Source organism: Camelus ferus, chromosome X (assembly GCF_009834535.1).
Source record: "Camelus ferus isolate YT-003-E chromosome X, BCGSAC_Cfer_1.0, whole genome shotgun sequence".
NCBI classification, from domain to species: Eukaryota; Metazoa; Chordata; class Mammalia; order Artiodactyla; family Camelidae; genus Camelus; species Camelus ferus.
The window spans coordinates 15,957,471-15,982,870 of record NC_045732.1 but is presented as its reverse complement, the minus strand read 5'-3'; the positions used below and the strand labels follow the sequence as shown (position 1 = coordinate 15,982,870).

General features: G+C 43.6%; 1 protein-coding gene across 5 annotated transcripts in view; it reads right to left on the bottom strand.

The window, feature by feature from the left end:
- FRMPD4 (FERM and PDZ domain containing 4) overlaps positions 1 to 25,400 on the bottom strand; it is a 486,480-nt gene that overhangs the window by 75,192 nt on the left and 385,888 nt on the right. For all 5 annotated transcript variants that reach the window (XM_032475991.1, XM_032475990.1, XM_032475993.1 and 2 more), the window contains 2 exons: positions 11,076 to 11,236; positions 6,710 to 6,812 (listed from right to left, as the gene is read on the bottom strand). In XM_032475991.1, the coding sequence (XP_032331882.1) occupies positions 6,710 to 6,812; positions 11,076 to 11,236 (264 nt within the window). The remainder of the gene's footprint in view (positions 1 to 6,709; positions 6,813 to 11,075; positions 11,237 to 25,400) is intronic.

The following is a 25,400-nucleotide window of genomic DNA, read 5'->3' as shown; positions in this document are numbered from 1 at the left end:
ACAGACGTGCTGAGATCTAATGGTTAGATGGGTCCCTTCTAAATAGTTTATTTTGCTTTTAATAAGCTCGCCAGGCTCCCACCGACCACAACGAGCAGGTAACCCCTGAGCACTTCCTATGAAAATCAACACAAATGTTTGGCCAACCGGGGATAGGAGACAGGCTATTTGCGTCTAATCCAGAATCGGAGGTGTCTATGGGGTGAAGGCACTAAGACTCAGAGCCCAATTACAGCTCTGTTGTTTGCTGAGTCCACCACGTCCCAGTAATTTGTACTGGCTTTCTTCCGCTGCCCCTGCACACCTGCCTCCTTGCCCTGAGCAAGCGACTCAACCCCTTTAAGCCTCAGTTTCCACTCTGTAATGTGGGTACAATAAACAGTGCTTGCTCACGAGGCTGTTGTAAGGAGTCCACACGATGAACAGGTTAAGAGCATTCGCTCAGAAGCCAGACTGGGTTCCCCTCCCCCACCACTTACTAGCTGTGGGATTTGGGGCCCCTCACTTAACCTTCCTGTGCCTCAATTTCCCACCTGTAAATTGGAGGTAAGTACTGTACCCATTCACCATTTGAGGACTGAGTGAGTTTTAATACACAAAAAGCACTCGGGACAGGGCATATTACGGTATGAGTGAGGCTAGTCTTAACACAAAGGAAAAGAGTTTAGCAGAAGGCTTCGCATATAAAAAGGACTTAATGCATGTGAACTCTCATCACCATTATTAAGTAGGATGCCATCAATAATATTCTTTTATTTTTCCTGAGGTGTCAAAAAAGTTACCCTTAAAAGTTATCCAGAAAGCTTTGACCTTGATTGTGGAAGTCAGTTGGCTCTTTTCTTTTCTTTTTTTTTTGTAAGGATGTATATGTTCCAGGAAAACACAAGCCCTCTCTGTGAGCACTCTTGTTAGAACTGTTAAAATAATTTTCCTGGCCTTGAAACGAAAATTTTACATCGTTTGGCATGTGTTTACAAATATTAGTTACTTAGGTAAAAGGAATGTTACTAAAACTTAGTGATTTCGTCCTTTGTGAGTTAATGATTAATAATTTATAATCTATTCTTATTTTTTTTACGGTTTTTTAAAAAATCTTTTTAGAGGTACTGGGGATTGAACCCAGGACCTCACACATACTAAGCAGGCACTCTACCACTGAGCTATTATCCTCTCCCTATTCTTATTTCTTATTATAGTTACTTTCTTATCAGAGAAACCCTATTGCGCCCCAGAAAAGCTCTGACTGCAGGTTATCAGTACAGAAGGGGTGAGAGATGCAGGCAGCGTTCTGTCGATACGGCCATAGTTATGGCTCTGCTCGTTAATAAGATCAGCAGGCATAGTCAACTTGGGCGGTGAGAGCAGACAGATGAAGGCATAGTTGGCTGCCCTACTGCAGAGGAGGGGAGAAGGTGGAACTCATATACTCGGTTCTTCAATGCTACCTTCCAACAGAGATTCAGAGACAGAGAGGGAGCCAGCATCTTCCGAGTCAGCTGCTGGGGTTCTAAAACTGGGACTGGCAACAAGGGAGTCAAGGAACGTTCTGTTAGGACATGCAAAACCATGCATACACACGGATCTTCTGGGGGGACGGGTAAGCCCATGGTATTTATCAGATTCTCAGGTGGATCTCTCATCCCAATAGACTGGTACTTCCAATCTAACGTGAACCAGATTTCTGTTGCTGCCTTGATAAGTTAATTGAGGGAGGACAGGTGGAGATTTTGACGTTCTGGCTCCGGACAGCCATCTGAACAATGGATATTTCCATTCTGCCAGCTGGAAAGTGAGCTTCCCTCAGGAGGGTCTGGGGTTCCCAGGGATAAGAGGAAGATTGATTTTATAACCCTCCCTCCAGGCATAAACCTGCCCTTCCACTCAGGGCCAACGGCTACCCTTTACCACCATTACTATGTTCCTGCAAGTAGTAATCCATCCTTACCAAGCGTTCTTACCAAACACCACCCGCCCCCTCAGTCTTGCACAGTTCTAAACATTGTGCAAGTCATCAGTGGTCTCCTCCTTGAGGGCAGGAATCATGTTTTATGTATGTATACACCCTCGGTGCTCTTCATTACATTTGCTACCCAGTTAATGCGCAATAATTGTGAGCATTGTAAATTAATTAACGAAATTAATTTAAAAAATGCATTTAATTGGATTGGCTAGCCTGGGGGGATGGGGCATGAGTCATAATGCCTATGAGCAATTATACGCCATAGTTTTTCAACATAAAGTCTTGGAGACTGTTTTACGTTAATTTGTCTAGTTGTGGAAAGCCAAGGGAAATTATCCCTGGATACTTCTAAAGAAGAAAGATATGGTAATTTGCAAAGGGCATGAATTCTTCAAAGATTTCACTCCTCCACCACTACAAAGCATGAGTTAAGAGTTTAACAATTTAGAAACCTATGAAATGAACGGAACTCGTCTAATTTCAGTGCAGCAATTATAGCTCTTTTTGAGGATACAGGAAAAAACCCAAATGTGGTTACTATAGCAGTAAATTGGTCTCCAAGAAACTCTTTCATTTTCTCAAGAAAAAAAAAATCTATAATAGAACAGCCAAATGATAAGAAAACTAGTCCACAAAGAAACACAAATGTAGCTGGAAACAAAAAATAATCCACAAGCAAATGTGGCAATGAGGAAAAAAAAAAAAAAAAAAAGAAAAGAAAAGAAAAAATAAGACCAAACCACACAGGCAAGTAAATGGATGCCAGTTTTTAAAGAGAGAATTTTACAGTGTTATTAAAATGATGAGTGTTTTCCCAAATTTCCTCAGTGGCTAAGAAAATAGGATATTTTATTAAACAGAAAGGGAATTTATCTTGTGTAAGATAGAGACATTAAAACACAGATCGGCTGAGAAGGCCAATAAAAAAAGAGATTATTTTGCAAGAGCTAAATTTTTAGGTGAGTACACATATGGCAGATAGATGGCTAAACTGATGGGAAGGCACAGGAAAATTTTCTAATGGATGAATTTTTTCATGAGTGAGAAATACATTATTTCAAAATTCTGGTTTAATGAGTTTGAAGGTCTCTGCTACAATAAGAACTCCACCAGGCGGTGCCTCTGTGAACCGCGCTGTGTCACTGCACTGCGATTTATTTGCTTACGATAAAGTAACTTGTTACTTTTTCAAAGGTAAATTCATTGCTTTGAGATGAAAAGGGAGTCAGTTTTAGGAACACGTGTTCACCCTCTCAGTAGCATCCGAGCCTATCAGGTCGGTAGGAACAGTCAACCGAGGTGCTGCCCTAACAGAGAGGAGGGGAGAAGGGGGAACTGGATGCTTTTATCACAGGCAAATTCCGTTCAAATCTGACAATTCTCCCAAGTGTCCAATGTGGGGGCTTGTCTGTCTTGACGGGTCCCACCTGTACAGACATGATGGAAGATTCCTGAAGGCTGGGCCTTGGCTTGCCTATAAATGTTCTTTGAGAGATGGATTCAAATGAGCTGACCTTCCAACTCACAAGTTAGCCTGTAGGAGATCTTGGGGAAAGCCAGCGAAATTGGTTATTTCCAGAGTCCACTCACTTTCTCAACACACGGGGCTGGGCCACGGGGGCACGGCTGAGGGCAACACAGACAAGGTCTCCTTTCTCACGGAACTCAGAACCTGGGTTACCTGATTCTACATCAAGCTACATTTCTGATTTAAACTGGGTCCCTGTCATCTATCAGTGAGACACCAGCCAGGGGACACTCGGATCACGTTCTAAAGTCAACTGCAAACCAAAGGGACTCCCCAGAACATTCTAAGGGGAGGCCAGATGTGCTGCCAGCCACCTCCTCCTCTCCCTCTCTCCTTCTGGAAAGGGTGGGGGAGAACTGCAGAGCTGTCAGAAGGGCTGCGAGCCAGTGAGAGTTCACGTCCTCCCCTTGGTGATGAGGTCACGGGGGACACCTGGAAGAGTAGCTGGTCTACCTGGCACCGTACCCAAGAGGTCTTGTCGGGAAAGCTAGTGGCAAGAGGGTGCCCTCCTCTCCTGCCACCAAGGAACCCACAGATGAGCTTCACAGAAGAGCCAAAATGGAGGTACTGGTGCCACTAAGGGAGGTGACAGCCAATGCTAATCAGAGGAGCAGCTGTAGTTCAGCCAGAGAGGGCTGTAACCGTGACCTCAGCTCTCTCTTCCCAGGGTAGGAAGGGGGGCCAGGCTGCGACAAGGGAAAGAGAGGTTCCTGTACCTGCCATACTTCACGATGCTTAAAAAATATGCATGCTTTCCACTTCAAACATTGAAACCACCACAACTTCTTCATTAAGTATGCGGCAATCTTACGCTCATCACAATCCCATCCTGAGCAAAGTTCTCTGCGCCTGTTATTTGGGGGTTTTAATCTAAACTTGACTTAACCAAAGAAAATGCGATTGGTTACTTTAGTATTTCCTAAAGCAGGGGTGCGCAAACCTATTCTGTAAAGGCCGGTAGCGACTATTCGCATCTTAGCAGGTCACGGGTCTCTGCAGCATGTCCTCAGCTTGGCTATTGCAGGGAGGAGGCGTTCTTAGATAGCATGGAAGTGAACGGGCGTGTGTGGCTGGTTTCCAATACAACTTTATTTACGGGCTCCGAAATGTGAATTTCATATGACTTTTGGGTGTGACAAAATATTCTTTTGTTTTTGTTTTTTCCCAACCCTTTAAAAATGGTTAAAAAAACAAAAACAAAAACCATTCTTAGCTAGCTCACAGGCCATCCAAAACAGATGGTGGGCTGGATTTGGACCACAGGCTGTTGTCTGCTCTGCCCTCTTTGTGTGTGTGCGTGTGGGTGTGTGTGTGTTTGTTGTAAATGGAGGTAATGCGGACTGAACTCAGGACCTCCTGCATGCTAGGCACGCACTCTACCACTGAGCTAGACCCTCCCCCCACCTTTTAATTGGTTCATCTATTCAACAAATACTCACTGAGCTGCATTACACAAAAAGTCCTAGAGAGACTTTTGTTTACAGAGATGCCATTTTCTTCCACAGAAGAAGGAAAAATCTTTTTCGGAAAACAATCTTTCTAAATGCCCTGGAAGGATTGCTAAAAAAAATGATCACACTCTTAGACAGCTTTTTCTCCATCTCTGTCCTGCAGCAGGCAATTCAGTCCCAGGAAACACAAACACAGATACTTTATTGCTTCTGTCATCCTCTGAGCACGGAAATCAATAGGGCTGATCACAGATGCATGTGCCCAGGGGAAAACAAAATGACCAAGGGCCCCGCCATCAGCCCAACACGGCGCTCCAGGACGCGAGCCCGCAGAGGCTCAGGGCCTGCCTGTGTGAAGTGTGTTCCCGTGGCCGCCCACACTCCTCTCAAGAGAGAAGTGGTTCCAAATGGTAACACTGCAGCTCCCTCCCAAGGGCTCTAAAATGCAGTCACTCCTGATCCTTGCGTTTCTGGTCCCCAAGGAGAATGGTGCCGTGCCCAGGGCTGGCTCCTGCTGCAGGGTGACCGACACGAGCCTGTGTCCACTCCTGTGTAGGGACTTCTTTGGGAGATCTGGACCCCCTGGGAGGACAGGGGCTTTGCCAGCCAGCTGTGAAGGCTCTGCTCTATGAGGCCCACGCTAAAGAAGGGTGCCCAAGCACCCCGGGACCTGGGGGTGCCCCAACGTGGGCCTTTCTGTGCTAAAGCTGGGATGGATGCTCACCCTAAAAATAAGCCCCCTCAGTTTCTATGTCTCTGCCTTCTTACCCTTCACCCAGTTCTTCCCAGGACACATGCCAGCCCAGCACTTCTGTGTAGAGCAGAAGCTGAAACAGGCTTGGGAAAGATACATGGTCCAGAAAACCCCAGAAGTATCTACTTCATCCCTTTCTGAGGGGACAGGTGTACTTTTCGTTATGAGAGATCATAAATGTTAGATTTCCTTCTCAGTTTCAAGTGCTCTGATAGCCTAGCTTCTGCTTCAGTTTTGCCTCCAAAGATTGGTTTACAAAGGGCAAACGTCACACAACGCGACATCCCGCAACGTCCCGCAGCATGAGGGGCCCCATTCATCCAGCGGGCTCAGCTTCATTTGGAAAACTTCGAAAGACCCCTTTTGCGCTAAATTCACCGTGGGATTGTAACTCCAGTGGGCTTCTCCGGGGATTCTTGACCGATATTTTAACATCACATCAAGTAGATTTTCTGGCAACCCTTTAAGAATATCACAAAACAGACTATTTACATCTATGATGAAACTAAAGCCGTAAAGCAAACACATTTTTAAACTGTCCTTGTTTTGACCTAATTATCCTTTTTCCTCGGTTGATGATTTCAAAATTAAGTAACGAATCACTCAGTCAAGTATGAAAAACTGGTGAACTGTGTGCTGGTGTGTCCACGGGATGGCGGGTATCAAATTATTCGTCACTTAAAGGGAAGTCAGGTGTTGCAAGGGGACGTCCCTGATTATGAGCTATCAGTGTGGTCATCATTTTGGAAGAGAGCAAAAATGCAGCCCTTGGCTACAGCAATGGATAGAGGACTCAAAAACTTTTCAAGCACAAGCCCAGGCACCCTGAACGTTAACACAGAGTGGGCAGGCGAGTGTTTTGTGTTTACGGAGCCTGGTTTTATGTATTAGAGGTCAGCGTCGCCGGCACTTTCAAGGCGAACGTGTGAGCTGATGTTTCTGCCCCAAGCGGCCCCGGGGAAGCCCTCCGTCTGCTGGCTGAGGGCTCAGACGGGCCCCGGCACAGGGTCGCCTACCTGACCAGGTCGATGACCCGCTCCCTCGGCGCAGCGCTCACGGGCTCGTCATTAATCATCACAATCTGATCTCCCGGGATCAGCTTGCCTTCCGAGGGGCCACCTGGAGACACATGAGAGTGAAGGGCAGGTGAGGAGACCTTTGGTAATCCATCCGTGGCCTCCTCTCCCCATCACGATTCCTTAGGAATGACTGGTGCTCTCAGCAAAAACGACACCCACCCACACCCAGGGTCTTGTCTCCATAACCTTCTCAAGGTTAGACAGAACTCCGGCGGGGGAGGGGAGCTCTGGGTAACCCCACCTCCGCGGCCCAGTCTGCACCCTGCTGGGTGAAATCAGAACCTCTGGAGGTGGGACTCAGGCATCTACATTGCCCTCAAACCGCCCAGGCAAGGCTGAGACGAGCAATGCTTCTCACACGTTAACGGGCTTGTGCGTCGCCCGGGACCGTGTTGCCTTGCAGGCCAACTCCAGGTTAGGAGGGGTGTGGGGTGACGTAAGGCATTTCTCACAAGGTCCCAGGGGCCACTGATGCTGCTGGCCAGCTGACCAGACCCTGAGTATCGGGGCCCTTAGAAGAAGGTATTCCCCCTGACAGGTAGCCAGTCAGCGATGTTGATGCCCTGTGGCCAGAGCTGTGACCAGCCGGGCACACCTGGGTTTGAACACAGTTGCATCGACTTACTCTGCACGCCAGGGAGGCTGCACACTGTGGGGAACCGTAAGGCAGCTCAACAAGGAGGTGCTGGGAAGGACTTGCAGGCTTGGCCTTGTGTTACGTGCTTTTGGAGGAGGGCTGAAGGAACCGGGAGTAACTCTACCGTGAGCATCTTAGTAATTCTCGTCTAAAAGGTGGGAGGAGGGAAACAGGGCTACCACTGGGACTGGTAAAGCCGCAGTCATCCCTCCCGTCCGCTGGGAGGTGAGGGTGTTTGGTCATTTCTGTGGTCTGGACTGTGCTGGATGTTTGTGTCGGGGCTCACGTGCGATTCCAGAGGACCCCTGTTTCTGTCTTGATCCATCGCAGCCTCTTCCAGCTGTCTTTCCAACGAGGAGGGAGAGAACTGATATGTGTTGAGCATTTGTTGTGCACCCCGCAATGGGCTGAATGCTGACCTAGTAACCGCACTGTGTACTCTAATCCTCGCACGGGATGACATAACCGAGCCTCACACAGGGGAAAGAACTGGCTGGAAAGGGAGGACTGACCTCTGCTAAGGTGTGTGGACTTTTCCAAGTTCAAGGTGGCTGACACCTCTTTTGAATTTGCTCCTATAACTCAAAAACTGGTCATTGCCAGGTCTCTTGACACATAAACTTAAAGCTGCATGAAGCACACATCTGTATGAAATAAAACTTAAAACACTCCGATAATATGGCTTATCTTCTCACGTCTAATACCATGACCCCCAGCAGGGATCTGGCACTACGTGGGACTGGAATTTTCACTTTATTCCCAGAGGTCTGTCTGGGTAATAGGTGCAACCAAAACATTGGCTTTCAAATATTATCACTTTTACTTCATATAGGAATTGAAACGAACACTTCACACCCAGATCATGGAGCTCAAAATAATTGAGCTATTCTCTCCCCACCCGGACGCTTGGCAGATGGGTCACTCGAGCTGGAGAACACACTTGTCTCCTGGGGAGCAAGAGAGTGGGGAAAACCTTTACATGTCCCTGAATCAGTAAGAGAAAATATTCATTTCAAGGTGTGAGAACTGAGATGCAGTGTCTGCACACAAGTGCAAGTCTGAAAGTCACTAGAAGTCAAATGCTGGTTAAACAAAGAACAATTTTCAAATGAACTGTTTGGATGGTGGATGTTAATTACTCTGATGAGCAAACCACGTGCTAATTAACAGGACAGACTGACATGGGGCCTATGCTTTTTGCTCAAATGGAGATACTCTTGTTTCAGTAAGAATTATGGGAGGAAGCAACACACGACATAGTTCCTTCCAGAATGTCAAGCAATGGTACACGTGAGCGAACGCTCTTGCCCTTGACTCTGAAGGCTGGGTTGCCTACGACAGAAAATCTGCCCTTGCCACTGGCATCACTTGGAGTTCAGGAAAGTCATTTTGATGGTAGACACAGTTGATTTAACCAGCATTTTCATTCATAAAAATGACTGGAAACAGCACTCCCTAACCTTACTTTTCACTTTTTCCATTCTTCTCAAAATTGTCTAATGGTAGGTGTGAGTGTCTGAATCTAAGGAGAACTGAGGGCAATGAAGGGAAGAGGTTGAAGGAAAAGTGAGGCCATAGAAGCAAAAAAACAAGACCTGAATCTCCCATCAGCTCCAAGGAGGACACACACTTCGGAGAATCTCATAACCAGAGGGGTTAAAGTGTCACACTCTTACAAAACTGCATGCCAAATTGACCCCACTTAGGAAAAAAAAGTGTCCACACACACAGAGAATACATATGATACACAATTCATGCATATGTATGCACAGAATTGTCTCCTATACATAAGTTCTCCATGTATATGTTAAGAATGGTGATCTCTCAGTAGCAGGAATGCAGACGACTTCTTTTCAGAATTTTTATCCTCTATACTATCTATGTTGTCGTGTTTTGTTTTGTTTTTCAACAAAGCATATATATTATTTCATTATTATAAAAAAACAACAAGTCTCTCTTTTTTTTTAAGAATAAAATTCTCCACTGCATCGAGGTCAACAGCCCCACCACAGAACTAAATGATGATCTGTACCTAATGCCAGAAAAAGCTCAGCAGACAGAGTAAGAAGCTGGGCAGTGAGGCAGCGGTAGGCGTGCAAAGGAAACTTCTAGGCACCAGTAGATGGTGGTTAACTGGATTTGAAGTGCTTGCCCTGGGGCACATTGTGTCCAAACGATGAAAAAGGACAAATGAAATCAACTTTAAAAAACTATACTAGCTCACTAGGTGGCTTTCATTTCCTTTAACTGACACACTCAACTGGCCAAATATTTTAGAGTTTAATAATAACGAGGAGGGGGAGGAGGAGAAGCACTCCTGGAATAAGCATGAAATTCGCACCCTTCTGACTCACTGCATCCTCTCCCCAGCCCTGCAAGGTACAAATTATGATCCTCATTATCCAAACGATGTAGAGAAGTTACATCAAACTGAAATGTAGGGGAGTTAACACAGAAGCTCAAAAAACCTAATAAGGGGCAGAGGCAGGATTCAAATCCCTCAAACCCAGGCAGTCTGATGCCAGTCTGTGCTCCTTCCTACAGTACTTTACTTCTGAACTCTGTTGCCGATGTGCAAAATCCTGGAGAGAAACAGCAGAGAAGATACTTTCCTTTTGTCTGAAAACAAATCTGATCTAAGTCCATTAAAATAAGTACAGAAATATGTATATTAAATGAATGAGAAAAAGGGCATTGTTTCTGGAAAGTCAAAGGGAGCCCACTTCAGGCAATTGCCTTGGAGTCCATTATAGTCAACTGTTTTGATCGTGGAACATCTGTACACTCTAATGAGAGTGACTGAGGCCACGTACATTAATTATCTGATCAGATGGTAGAATTTAAGAGATTTGCCACATACTGTATCAGTCAGCATTTACTGTGTAACAAAACGACCTCAAATTCAGGAGGCTTTCTTCTCACGCTTACAGGTCTTTAGAATGACTGTGGATTGGCTGATCAAGGCCAGGCTTGGCCGGGCAGTTCTACTGCACAGTGACTATCAGGCTGGACTTAGCTCTAGGCTGCAGGCTGGCTGCCCCACACATTCACTGTGGGGCTCAGGCTGAAAGGGTAGCAGCCCCTCCAGGGAAATTCATCTTCTGGCCATGGCAGAAGGCCAAGAAATGAGCACAAGCATAGGTTAAGCCTTCACTCACGTCATCTTGGCTAATATGCCATCGGCCAAAGTCAGTCACCTGGTCCAGCCCAACAGAGGGGGTAGGAAAATACATTCTGCCTCTGGTGGGAAGGGAGGGGAGCACACCTCTGTAAAGGAATCCAACCACCTCAATGAACTAAATCCTACAGGAGCTTAAACACAACTTGCTGCTTTTTCACTAAGGAGTTTGCCATGTGTTTACTGAACACAGCACAGTGCCTGCCTCTTAACATTTGCATTCAAGAAGTGGGTCATTTCCATGGTTACAAATGATGGATCCGTGTTTTCCTAAGTCCCAAGAGATGATGGATTTGGCAGTTTAAAACCTAATTTGCAGAGCCATTTCTGTCCCTCTGGTGGTCTGGCTCTGTCCACTGCTGGGAAAACTCAACTAGCCTTCACAGCCGGAAACAGACCAGTATGACACTTGTGAAATGGAACAGCGGTTGTGCTGGCAAGGGGTGGCGGATGGTCCCGGAGAGCGAGAAGTGGGGTTGCATGCTTACCCGGTGTTACTGAGCGAACGACCACTGGCTTTTCACTCCCTGCCACGAAACCGAATCCCAGCACTGGGTCCCTCCTCATCTCCACCCTCCGCGGAGCCGGAGGGATGATTTGGCAGCTCTCCAACCGAGGGTCATCGAAAGAGATTGCCTGTGTCATGTGACTGTGGGACAAACACACACAAGAGAAACAAGGCATCAATGGACGTGTTTGGCAATGGCCTGGCGATGGCTTCTCTCTAGCTGCAAAACCGCCTGTTCTCTCTTTGGTAGAGAGTGTGAAAGATGCGGGGAGACCCACTGTCATGCTTTGTGCATGGCCGCCTTCTTCCTTGAAAACTCCAGGCCCACTTTTTGTGTATAGCTGATTTACAGCGCTGTGTTAGTTTCCGGTGTACAGCATAGTGATTCAGTTATACATATACATTCTTTTTCATTATAGGTTATTACAAGCTATTGAATATAGTTCCCTGCGCTGTACAGTAGGACTTAGTTTTTTTTTTTTTACCTATTTTATATGCTTAAATTTTACACACTTAAATAAAGAGCCTAGAACCATTACCTCATTCATTCACTCATTCACTCATGCAAATAAACGTTTATTGAGGGCCTACCCCCTATCAGAACCACTTTGCTAGTTGCTGGGAATGTGGACATAAAAAACAAAAAGGAAAAAACCCAACCAACTCCTGCCCTAAGGGACTCCCATTTTAGCTGGAGAGACAGACAAGTAAAAAGATGATTTCAATAAAGAAATTGATTAGCAGCCTGGACAGTGGTTCTCAGAGTGTGGTCCACAGACCAGCATCAGTATCACCTACAGCTTGTCAGAAGTGAAATGTATATATATATTTTAAAATATATAGTAGTTTGTATTTGCTAGCCTCAAACTCCTAATTTATCCCTCCCCACCCACTTTCCCATTTGTGGAAAAGTATCCAATTGTAACTGATATGCTGAGGAGTAACCTCAGTAGGTAACGTGCATGGCTTTTGGCTCCAGCGAAATTGAAGTGATGGAGATCACTTGGGTAGTACTAGGTTATCCTGGCATCAAATACATTCCCCCTTTTCCAAAGAAGTTGAGGAATTAACTCTTGGCATTTCTGTTCTGGAGAGACATTCAAACGATTTGAATGAACCTTTTTGTTAAAACCTGAACTTCAGAAGTCTTACCAATTATCTAAACTTGAAATGTGCATCACATTCAAAACTTTTCCAAATGCTTCCACGAATAGCTCATTTGAGCCACAAAACAACCTTGAGAATGAAGGAGCAGAGCAGCTATTATCATCTGCATTTTCCCAGGGAGGAAACCGACACGAGAAGAGTGGCTTATTGTCTCTCAGGGCCCATGGCTGCGATGCCAGAATGTCAGGTCGAAAACCAACTCCTGTGACTCTTAATGAAGTCTTCACTCATGCACGTCATCCAAGGCAGACTTCTTTTGGGGAAGAGCTGTTAGTTTGAACACTAGAAATCTCCTTAAAGTATGTAAGCCAAGATTATTTCAATGACATGGGCTTAATTCAATTTTTCTCTTTCTAATCTTCTTCAATAAGTAAAAGAAGATGATTTTTAAATACCTTGAAAGATGCTACTCTATGTGCCATCTGGACAACACATTGTTCAAATATAATAGAGAAAGGAGAAGGAGAAGGAGGAATCGTGTTGTCCTTCAGTGTAATTAATGAGAGTTAAGAAAAATTAATGAAAACCTGCCAGGATCCGTCCTTTAGGCATGTATCAATGACTAGGAAAATAAAAGTTTAAAAATCCCTTTGAAACGGAAAAGAAGGAAATGTCTTTTCGATTTAGCAGCTTTTGATCTGGAACACTAGGAAAAAGAGAAGTGTTCGTTGAGAAAGAACCTGTTGTGTGCCACGTGCCGACACTCGTCTGGTGTCTTACTTCTTCTTCAGAAGCCCCACACTGGAGGGCGTCTGACCCCACCCACCTCCTCTTTGCGAATGCCCAGGGAGGAAGAATAATTGGGCCGAGGTCTCACTCTTCTCAGGTGTAAGCCAGGTGTGATTCACGCTAGGTCTTCTACGCGTCATCTGCTACATCATTTACAAGGACAGTCCAAAACGATGTGGGGGCCCTCGTTCCAACATGATTCAGAACTTTAAGACAGCAGAATGTGAAGCCCAGCTCAGGGCCCTGTGTGACTGCATAGGGCACACGTCCACGAAGCTGGCCTTGGTGGTGTGCTATCCCCAGTGTCGCCAGCACCATTCTAGAAGTGTCCAGGCTCAGAGTGGCGGCATTATAGGGTCAAAGGGGGAGAGGCTGCCTTATGTGAAATTGTAGGTGCTTGTCTAGATCCAGAGATTAGACATGGCTACCATGGTGGGGCACATGCTTGGGACGAAGGGAGGTGGGCAGGTCACATGGAGAGACCTGGCAGTCCAAAGGACAGAATTCAAGGCCCTGATTAAACCAGCAAAACTGATGCAGGGCGAGCCCCAGTCATGGCAGTCGCAGATGGGGCCGGGGCAGGCAGGGACTGAGACATAGGGAACAAGTGGGGAAGTTAGGGCTGAGAACTAGGATGCCAAGCAGCGCCTCTCACACTCCCACGGGAGGCCACCCTGGGCAGAACTTGATCCTTCACGTTGATCTCTCACATGCCTAAAACAGGCAAGGCAGTGTGTGCCTGGGGGAGAGTGGGGCTGCAGGGGGATCATGGGCTCTGTTCTCTCATCTCCTAAGAGAGCTCTGTCTTAGAGTGTAACAGAGAACAAACCTAGACTCCATATTGGATGTGTTCCTTGAGCTCTAACCCTGTGCTCTGCTCCCTGTGCTGAGTCACGCTGGTTCTGCACCTTTTGTAAAAGAATGTTGCCTCGAGCCTGAAATCTACAGGAGAGCCCATTCTCAAGGCTCTGACCTTTAAAGGTGCAACACTTTTCCATTCACATAGAGATTAAAAATTGCAGAACAGAAAATAACAGTTGTCTTATTGAAGGTTTATAGGAACATTGAAACCAGACCTATGCGGACAGCTGCAAGAACAAAAGATTCTTGCACCAGGAAGTTGCAAGGACCAGCCACACTCCCTTCTCCTTGTAGTATAAAAGAATTCTAACTCAGGGAAAATGGCTCTTTGGGACACCACTCCACCATCTTCTTAGTCTGCCTGTTTTCCACATAAAGTTGCTATCCCTTGCCCCAACAACTCATCTCCTGATTTACTGGCCTGTCGTGCGGTACGTGGTACGAGCTTGGACTCAGTAAGAGGAGTGTGCTGTACTCTAGCTACATTTGGAAATAAGTCTGTCCTTTTATTCCTTTGTTCCAGAGGGACAAAACAGAGGAAAAACAGGAGGACGAATCCACATTTTTTGGCCCTGAGCTCTGAGTTTGCACCAGAATCCACCAAAGACATACTCTGAATGAGTAAGGTAGAGGTGAAGGGACTTGCTAATGGTCATAGATGTAGAATAGAGAATCGAACTCTGGTTGGTGTAACTCTCAATTCCAAGTGTAGAGAGGGACTGCGGAAGACAATTCCCCCTGCTGTTGCCAGTTCTGTGAAAAGCTTCTTAGCAGTGGTTCCCAGACTTTGCTGAACATTAGAATCGCCTGGGGAGCATTAAAAAGTCCTAATGCCCAAGTTTCACCCCCAGACCGATCACATCAGAATATCTGGGAGTGAAAGCTATTGATTTTTTAAAAAGATTCCCCAGGTGATTCCAAAGTGCAGCAAGGTTTGGGGACATTCTTCTGCCCAGGGAAGGGTGTGTTCTGGTACCTTCTGAATAGTAGGAAAAGGGGACACAAGTGATGTCCCCAATTACCTCCCTTAGCATCCACTGCAAACATAAGTTAAAATATTTAAAGCATCTGTAGCTAGATTCCCCTCTTTCACTATATGATAAAGTAATAGTCTCCTATTTTTAATTCATCATTCATTTAATACATATTGCATTATTTTATTAATACTCAATATTTATTAAACACGAATTACATGCTAAGCCTTTTTCAAGATGTTTTCCATGTTAGTTCATTTAATTCTCCAAAACAACTCTATAATGCATTCACTTATTCATTTAGTCAACAAACGTTGATTGAACGTCCACTGGCTTCTCAGTTCTGGGGATACAACAGGAATGAAAGCAGAATGAAAAAACAAAATGTTCACTCTAGTGTTCAGAGACAGGGAATAAACCAATTAAATCCACAAAATGTATGGCATACCAGGTCATTATGAACACTGAGGAGAAAAATAATGCAGGGAGGAAGGCTAGAGAGCTGCTGGGTGAGGGAACTTTGAGGTTATATCAGGGGTCAGGAAATGTTAGGGGAGAAGCACTTCGGCAGTGGGACCACCATGTGCAAAGGTCCTGGGGCATGGGTTGTTCCTGTGAGAGCATGCTTAAGGGACAGCCTTGTGGCCAGTGGTGGGGGGAGGCTAGAGGAAGTGAGGGGAGTGGTAGAGAAGTGCTGGGGGGCTGAAGATCACACAAGCTCTTAAAAGGACTTAGTGTTTTTGTTCTGAGGGAAACAGGAAGCTACTAGAAGGTTCTAAGTGGCGCTGAGCACATATGAGCACATTTTCTAACCAAAGTCCTGTGTCCTGATGTATCCAGATTGCAGGAGACATTTTCTTATCCAGGAACTGATGTTTTACGGTTTGTACAGGAAACACAAATGCCCGAGAACTAAAAACACAATGTGAGAACTAGTACGGTAGTTTGGAATGAAACTCTGGAGCCAGACTCTCTGGATTCGAATCCTGGCCCCACCACTTCCTATCAGTGTGACCTGTGTAGATGACTTTATCACTCTGTGTCTCAGTTTCCTCATCTGCAGAATGGTGATAATCACGGAAACTCTCTCATAAGATTGTTGTGAAAATTACATGAATGAATAAACATAAAGCACTTAGCAAAATGTCTGGCATGTAAAAAGCAGTCAAATAGCACTGGCTGTTATTTTCATCTCTTAAAGGCAATGAATAAAAAGGCATTGGTTTCAGACATTATGAACTCATTTAATCTTACAGGATGAAAACAAACTCAATAGTGTTTCACATGCCTGTAGCCCAACTCTCAGTGAGATGCCTCACAAATCCCAAGTAAGCTCTGAGGCTTTCAATTTGAAGAATCATATCAAATGCAATGATACGGTAAACACGAGTATATATTGCTATGCAAGAGGTAAAACGGGGCCAGAATACAAAAAAGTAAAATCTAGGCTTCTCAAGCTACTCAACTACGGTTAAGTTTCCATCTGCCATGTTTCAGAGACTACTAAGCGAGAGTCCGGTGCAGGGCTGGGGAGTGAGCGCGCGTCATGGGGAATGGCAGGCGCACTGTCTCCACCGTACGGAGCTAGACACAAGAGCAGGCCCTTTCATCTCAGACGCTGCTGTCCTCTGTGTCAGAGCATCTGACGTTGGTCCAGATCACACCATCATTGTTTCCCCAGCCAAAGAAGGTTTGAAACTGATAACCACGTGCGTATTTTGTGGTCGCAGCTTGTTCTGGTATTTTTTTTCGTTTATGATTTTTTTTAATCACTTATGATTTTTAAAGTCTTTTTGCTTTGCTTGTACTTTGAGGATAACCTTCCAATGACATGATCATTTTCTTGCTCAAAGGGTTGTATTTTCAGAATACATTATCTAAAAATCATCAGCCCCTGTCTCTTTTCCAGTAAGAATGAATCCACACTAAAATGCTCCCCACTGAAATATCATTTTGTTCTTTGTATTAGTCAAGCACCTTTTGGATCTCTCCTTGCAAAGTTTTTTATAAAGACACTTGAGTCCTTTTATAATAAGCTGAAAAAGAAACATCTTTTTACCTGCTGAACACGCTTCAGTGAATTCTGAAGCGCAGCCTAAAAGAATACAACTGATGAGTTACATAAACATTCACACCCTGCCCCAACCTTCTCCAACAAACACACTCACATAGGTCAGGAATCTCTGACCTAAAAATTCACAGTATATTAATTGAGATGGAAAATGTCTCCATTGAGATTGAATGAGCCATCTTCCTGTTTCCGACAGACTCATTTCAAAAGGAATGATGGGAATCCTGCTGCCTAACACCCCACAACAAAAGGCAAGGGTTTTCTTTGAACTCTGGGAGCCTTTCTTCCTCAGCAGAAATCAAAGACTGATATATCCAATGTATCACAAAGAATAACTTTGACTAGTAAAATGTGCCCTGTAGAAAAACCTGAAGTAATTTCAGCTTTCCATGCACTCATTAGAGCCAGTGAGGTCCTTTCTTGGAAGACGTGCTGAGTGGAAAGATTCCGGAAGGAAGAACCAAATTTAGAAGCCATTATCTTTGGTGTGGAATTTAAGAATCTAGGAAGATGGTGGCAGGTGGGACACCTGGGTAGTTAAGACTGCAACGAAAAGGAGTATAAATAAACATTTGTGCCTGAGTTCTGCCTGAGAAGGTCACTGTTGGTGTCACCTTTCAAGGATGGGCAGCTGTGATTACACGAGAGCATTAAGCACCAATGTATTATATTCCCATCTTGGTAGCACTGGTCTGTATGGTAGACTGAATTATTCTTCATTGGTTCCCCAGGATGTGATTTGCCACTGAATGCCACACCGCTTTTAAGTGCCTTCCCACTGTACACAGTACATCTTTCCCCAACTCTTGACTCTGCTAATATCTCATTACCTAAAGCATGGCAGGTGGCAGAGCCCAGATGTGACAAGCAAAACACACTCGTGCAGTTAGGCATGTGCTCTTGCTTTTTTATTGTCCCCGTAAGACCTTCTCAAGGTAGCTGCTGCCAGGTCAGTTTGGGCTCTGGAATGGACACATATAGAACAGACCAGGGCCAGCACCTCAGTGAGGAGCCAAGTATAGCAGAGCTGCCCAGCCCCCGAGCCTAGATCAGCCGGCTGATCATTCAGCCAGCCGAATGAAGGCTAACAAATGATGATTATTGTATGACACTGACTTTGGGAGATGCTTGTTATGTACCAAAAGCTCACTCATACAATCTGTAAATACTGTTTTCACTATTATCTCTAAACCCTGAAATGCTACATCCTAAAAAGGATTCTCTATACAACGTTATTCATCATACCATTTATCTCTAAAAATGTTACATTTTACAAACACTAGAGACATTTTCAAAGGAAATGTCTCCCTTCACTATCCCAGTTGATATGGAAGCCACAGGGTCTATTCTTCATGACTTGCTCATCTCTCTAAGTGGACTTGGGTAGTCATAGCTCCCAAGTCAACAATTCATAAACCCTGTTGTGGCCTGTGACAGGGGTCTAATAAGAGAGGCTCTGAGCCAAAGTGCTGAACTAGGCAAACTAGAGTTTCCCAGAACGAGAATGTAAGCAGGAAGGGAAAAAGAAAGAAGTATGAATTATTAAAGGGTACGCCTGAGGGGACCATGAGGTAGATTAGACCCCATGATAGGTTTCCAGCAAGTCAAAATGACGACGATGTGTGTAGCAAGACAACATACTGGGAAAAACTTTTGCTTTCTTCTCATTGACATTTCCCTCTTCCAGGCCTAATAAGGTAGACAAGCTTTGTTCAGTCCCTTGTCTCAGGGAAGATGCATTTACCAGGACCCAGAGCAAAAGCTGACTGCAGAAATCCTCCCTCCTGACTTCTGTTTCCTGAAAGTCTGAGCAATTGGGCTTAGGAGTTAAGGGCACAGGACCCCCGTGAGGTGGGAGAAACTTCAGGAGAGACAGCCTGGTGGTATGTCTAGCAAAGCACCCAGATCCACAGGCTGAGCCTAAAGAAATGACAGAGGCGGTGAACTTCAGGGGACCTTGCGGGCTTAGACTACAGTATCCCAGGAGCAGGCAATGTGGACGGAAGACTATAAAGGCCGGTTCAAATTTCTGCTCTGCAGAGAGTCCAAGGACTTTTGAGTATTCAACATGATGATATCTGAACTGCCCACCAGCAGGAAATGTAATATGACTATACTCACATATGAGTTTAAGGATAAGATTTATATTTGCAACGTGACAACACAGAAACTATGAGTAAATAGCACCATTGAGGGAAAGGAGAAAGGGGAGTTGGAAAAGACGTGATGCAGCTTGGAAAGAAACCATACTGTGGAGTGACATCATGCTGGGAGATCCAGGAACTCCTGCTCATAAGGGTCCTAAAGTTTATCTGAATCTGGAACTACCTCCTAGAGCTGCTTCCCGTGAGGCTAGGAGGCTCAGCCACGCTGCATTTCCATTCTCAGATGTCCATGGGATTCCATCTCTTCTAGGATATATGTATTTTTATACTCCACTCTGCCTCCCCACACCTTTTCTTCTTTTTGCAAATCCAGGCAAATCTCTGTCCTTTGGGATCAAAAGAGCTCAAGAAAATCCCACCACTGGAGATAAATTAAATATAAGCAGAGATAACTGGACGTGATATGTTTCCAGGTCACGTAACGTAGTGAGTCCTGTGCTTCTTGCCTTCATGAATATGCAGATTGTGGGTTCAGAGGAACTTAACCTTCTCTAATCAATTCCACAGGCCACTGTCAGTCAATTCCGACAACATGTCAGGAGCATTGAAAGCTTTTGAACTGTTTAGTCAAGCTTGGAAACGTACATGGTACTTGAAAAGCCAAGAGAATCCAGAATGCTTTAAACGTAGAGATCACAAAAATGTGTGGAGGAATTTTGTTAGAAAATTTTAGGAGTATTTGAAAGAAATGGGGCTTTTCCTTAATGGGTAGACTGAAGATGGAAATTTTCAGTTCTCTTCAAATTAATTTATAGATTTAATGCCATGTAATGAAGATACCTAACAGTCCTTTTAAAGAATCCAACAAAGAGAATTCTAAATTTTATACAATAATATAAAAGAACCCTCTGAACAAGGAAAACACACTGGTTGTCTAGCTCTACAAGATACCAGAACTTATTATAAAATGATAATCTTAGGATGCTGAGATACTAGCACAAACAGAGAAAAGTAGAAAATGATGGAGTAGCAGCCGAGACTAGAACAAAACAAGGATTCCGGGGGGAATCTAGACATGAAAGCCCTCTCGAAAGAATTCAACACAACCTATGGCACCAGGGAAACTGAAGTGCAGTAGCAATGTCAACAATACGGTTGCTTCTGAGACAAAACCATTCAAGTAGAGCAGAGTGGCTATGAAAATCTTTCGTCCTACACAGGGGTTATTGGCTACCTGGCAACAACGAACTAAAAGAGTTGACTCTTCAGAGTAAAGGAGGTATTATAACAATAAATGAGAAAGTAACTTATTTTTTAAAAGAAACTTGGATTGTGGGAAGAATGTAGGCAAACAGATGTTTGGAAATGACTCCACCATTATGTGCTTGTTTTATTGAAAATTATGCAAATATGTATCTATAAAAACAGCAGCCTTTGAAAATGTGAAAATGAATTTTCCTAGCTGTTTAAAAACCTGCCAAATGAAGCATATCAGTGGATTGTGAACTCATTTGTTAAATATGATAAACTGCAACATCTTCCATTTGGTTTGTGAGAACAGTTGAAGGACATCAAGGAATATGGAAACTTTCCAGCTGAATTTCAACAAAATCCTTTGCACAGACAGAACTGAAAAAACATTTCCTGATCTACTAAGCAAGCTGCTGAAACACCTTGTCCACTTGCCTCTTTCATATGTTTCTGTAGTTCCCTTTTTTGTTCCAATGACTGATTAAAACCAAGTGAAGAAATAAGCTGACCATGAAACCAGACCTTCAAAATTTATTCAATGAAGTGGTAAAGCAAGATGCCCCAAAATAAATAAGCGCCCTCAATAACTTTGCTATCATTTAAACATTAAATAATTGTTAATGCAGCAGTGCTAGCAAAAAGGTTGTAAGTGATTAAAATGTGTATTTCACCTCCGTCTCATTTTAACATCTTTTTAACCTATCCTTTATACTTTTCATAATATATAGATTCTGTACAGCAGCATGTATATATATAAATTATGAATAAATATATATTCGGGGGTACATGTGCAAAACATTTTTACTAATAAGAGTAAAATTTCTTATTTTACTATTCTGTAAAATTTCTGTTCTGTGTAACCTAGGGGTTCCTGACTTGCGGTGCGGGCGCAAAGGGTGCTTTATATACTCAAACATGATGGACAGAATCACCGATACCACCAAGCTCATTAGAGCTCTTGAAAATGTCCAGTTCTCACATTCAGAAGTGGTCAGTGGCATTTTCAGAAACCTACAAGTGAAATGTTCCCTATCCTGCTTGTCTGATCCTACCCTAGCCACCAAGATGAAATGGACTGGCCCCAGGTTTGAGTGATGAAGGGACAGACACATGCATGGTTCTCCCATGTATTCTTGCTTTGGGCTTCACTAGATTGAACCCTTCGGGGTTTGGAAATCCAACCATTCCAAATCATTCTAAGGTGTCTCAGACAGCTGTTGCTTACAGAGGATAAAGTATAGCATGGCTGTGCAGACTTTTTCTTCTTGACTGATTACCCTTATTTTTTTGTTTGTACCTGCAGAAAAACACAGTTTTGAACAAAAGACTTGAGAACAATGAGCAAAGCCATTCTCAAACACGTGAAAAGCATCTCTTTAGGTCTGAGAGTTTCTCTCCACCAAATTGGCTGCGATCCCTATTTTAGTGCAGGACTTGGGCAAAGTTTGAAGACACAGGAGGCTCCCGTCCCATCCCAAGGGGCTGTCGTATATGCCTGTGATCTCTGCGTACTCTTTGAAAATGTGTATTATAATCTTACCCCTAGAAAGTGAAAATAATCCCATGATTCTTGTAAATTCAAACTGTAAGAGTCTGTATTTCACAGGCTTTGATCTTTTATTTTAAAACATGAATTGATTTTTAAAAAAGAGATATTTTTAGAGAGATGCTAGCCACACTTTCCAAATTTCATGATTTTATAATCTTCACACAAAGGATTATCAAAAAGTGATTAAGTGGTAAGGACTCACTCTGACGACTAAGAACTTCTGACCGAAGTTAAAAGGCCCTGGTTAAGAAATCACAGAACCAAAGGTTTAAGCTAACAGTCTCGTGCTAATTAAAAACTTGTGATCTCTTAATCTATTCTTTGTTAAGATAATTATTCCTAGCCCTTACCTAGAGTATTTATTTTCCTTAGACACAAAACTACATTACTGCCCAAGGTTACACATCTTTTCTGTTTCGTCATCAATTTATTTTTTATTTTAGAAATTATTTTGGGAAGTGCCGGCAGGGGAAAGTGAGACTAGGGGGAGAGAGAGATCGGGGTACTTAGGCCTCCCACTGCCTCTTCAGTTCGGTGCAGTGGCGGAGTGACTTGATCCACTCCGGTAACTGTTCCTCTCACGTCAGGCCCTATTCCACGGCTCCAAGGCTCACCGTGCTCCATGCCAGGCCCCTGGAGCCTAGCGGTGCTCACAGGTCCCAGCTGTCGCCCTGGGCGCCTCCATAGGACTTGTTGGTTTCCTCATCTGTGCCCACACTCATCCATTTCCTGCCAGAGCCACACACCATGCCTCTCTCTTCCATGAAGCAACCTTGTAAGTCCCAGTGAAACAAACCCTGCCCGATAGACGGCCCTGGTAGGGAGTCTCCTTGTGCCGGATTCCAGTGAAAAATGTCATTCTAGCTTCCGTTCTGATTCTTAGCCAAGAGCAATAAACATGTCTACACGGAAATCAACTATTCAGCTAATATTCATTTATAATATATCAACTATACTTATATTCATAGCAATGGTTCTCAAAAACAAACAAAAACCCTCCAGAAAGTACCTATTAAATATTACTTTCTGAATGAAACGTATTTTCCACATATAAGCCCTTAAATACAATGAAATATAATGAATTCAAGAACTGACCACTGTGGAATCTATTCCTATTTGCCTAATTTAAATAAAATGCAATCTCTTTTTATCGTAACTGAGGCATGCTCTCTTTGTCTCTCTGTCACAGTGTTCTCAGTAGACTTTTATGCTGGGTCAACATGACATACAACAGAATTTGCAAGAGAGAGAACATCACTGAATTTGAGAGCTAGATGAGACTCTGGCTAATGCTTTTATGTTTCAGAAGAGTTTATCTGCTACTTTGAAGATTTTGTCTACCATTTACTTTCCATTTGGCAGAAATTGAGAAAATTTCAAATTCAATCAGAATCGGTCCCTTTTGTTATTTCTGGTGGATCAAATTTATCTGCCATTTATTCAACAACTATTTAACAGAAGATTTTGATGTGCCTGGCACCCAGGATACGGCTGTGATTCAGACCAGCAGGCTCATATTCTAGTGCAGGCATCAGCAAACTATAGCCCATGGGCCAAATGTGACCTCTGCCTGCTTTTGTAACTAAAGTTTTATTGGAACACAGCCACATCCATTTACTTATGCATCGTAGTTGTTTCCATGTTATAATGACAGAGTTCAGTAGTTTTGACAGAGACTGGCCCACAAAGCCTAAAATATTTACTACCTGGTCCTTTACAGAAGAAAATCTGCTAACCTCTCTTCTAATGGAAGGACTGAGACACTAAAAATCAAGTAAACATAAACTATATCACATATTGCCAGGGGTTGGTAGTTTTTATGAAGAAAAATACAGCAAGACAGAGAGTGAAAGAGGGAGTGGATTGTTTTAACAAGAAGGGAGTTAAATAGCCTAAGGAGGCTATTTCTGAGATCTGAATGAAGTGAGGATCTGAGCTGGGAGGATACCCAGGAGAAAAATATTCCAGGCAGAATAAACAGTTGTATCACGACCCTGACGGAATGGTCTCCAGGCCATTGTTTCAATCATGCAGTCATTACTGTATTCAAGAAAGCTTTAGTGAGCATCACTTTACTGTGAAGTTCTCCTTGGTTCTATGCCTTCAAAGAAATTCCCTGCCCTCAAAGAAATTCCAATCCAGTAGGAGGAGCCAGATATATAAACATCTGAGTAGAACAGACTGCTAGAAGCATATGTGATAGAAGGATTCACCCCGTACTCCGGGGGTACGATCCACGGGGGTGGCCAGTCTAACCCAAGGGCAGTGAATGGGGACCAGGAAAGACTTCACACAGTAGATGCCCATGAGGTGAGCCTAGAGATGTGAGGTGGTAACTACCACATGGATAACGAAGAGAATTATATTCCAGTCTAAGGGAGGAGGAAACAAAGCCATCAAGGCATAACAGAAACTGGCGTCTGGGACAACTGTAAGTGCTGCTTGCGGGGTAATGAGTGAGAGTGTTTGGGGGGAGAGCAGCATCGAAGAGAAATGAGGTTAGAGAGGAAAACTACGAGCCGCGTACTAATGCTGTCCATTACCAGCCATACGCCCTTTCTGTAAGCAAGAGCATGTCCTTCCTGGAAAGGTCCGAGGCTCTAAAATCTACCACTTGATTACGATCTGGTATGCAATGGGAATAAAATAAAAATAGGAATTTCAGGAAATAAAAATCCTGAAATTCTCTCCACTTCCAGGAGACAAAATTTGGCTGTCTTAGAAAATAAGGTTAACATAGTTCTTAAATATTACCTTGAACACACATATTATTAATTTTATTTATGAATCAGAGTATTGTTCATTTTGAGGGTTACAGTTCAAAGGACCACAGAGTTTAAACAGAACCCAGACTGTTACATTTTTTCCAGTCACACTTTCAGCTTTAGCAAATGAGATGCAATAAATGAAGGATCTATTAGGACTTGTATAAATTAATGTCCAAAATAGGTTCCACTAATTCATGATCAAATTTATCCTTCAAGGACTCAGTTCTGTTTGTCAATACCACTACTGAAAACCATTTCAAGAATTAGTCTTTTATCAACATCCAGTTTATCTACTCAGAGATTTTTGTCATCATTAAAGACAATGAAATTAGCGCTTGCAAAATGCTTATTGACTGTGCCTTGTGAATCTAATTGTAGGATCTAAAAGGGCAAAATGTTTGTCAGTTTCCTTAAAGCTGTAAGATCCCCATAGTTAGGCTGGTAATTACATTAACTGAGTTCAATTCAATGTGACTTTTATGTTAATGGCACTCAAACGTGTCGGAGGCAAAAAGAGTCAAGTCACATCCTTGGGTTGATTGAGATGCTGAGCAGAGCTGGTAGCTCTCAGCCTCACCTCACACCATCAACTCCAGATGTGCCTTACTCCCAAGAACACTTAACTTTAGATTGAGATTTACTGCTGATTAAAAATTTAAAAGACAGTTAATATAATGTCAGGTAGCTACATAATAAACATTCAGAATCATATGCTCTATTTGGCAATAATCAATACGAACAGTGCAGTATCTTGGTGTGAAAGTTAATGTGAATTGAATTTGAGAGAAGGCTATAGAACACTTCAAATAATACTATGGAAATGTCTGGAG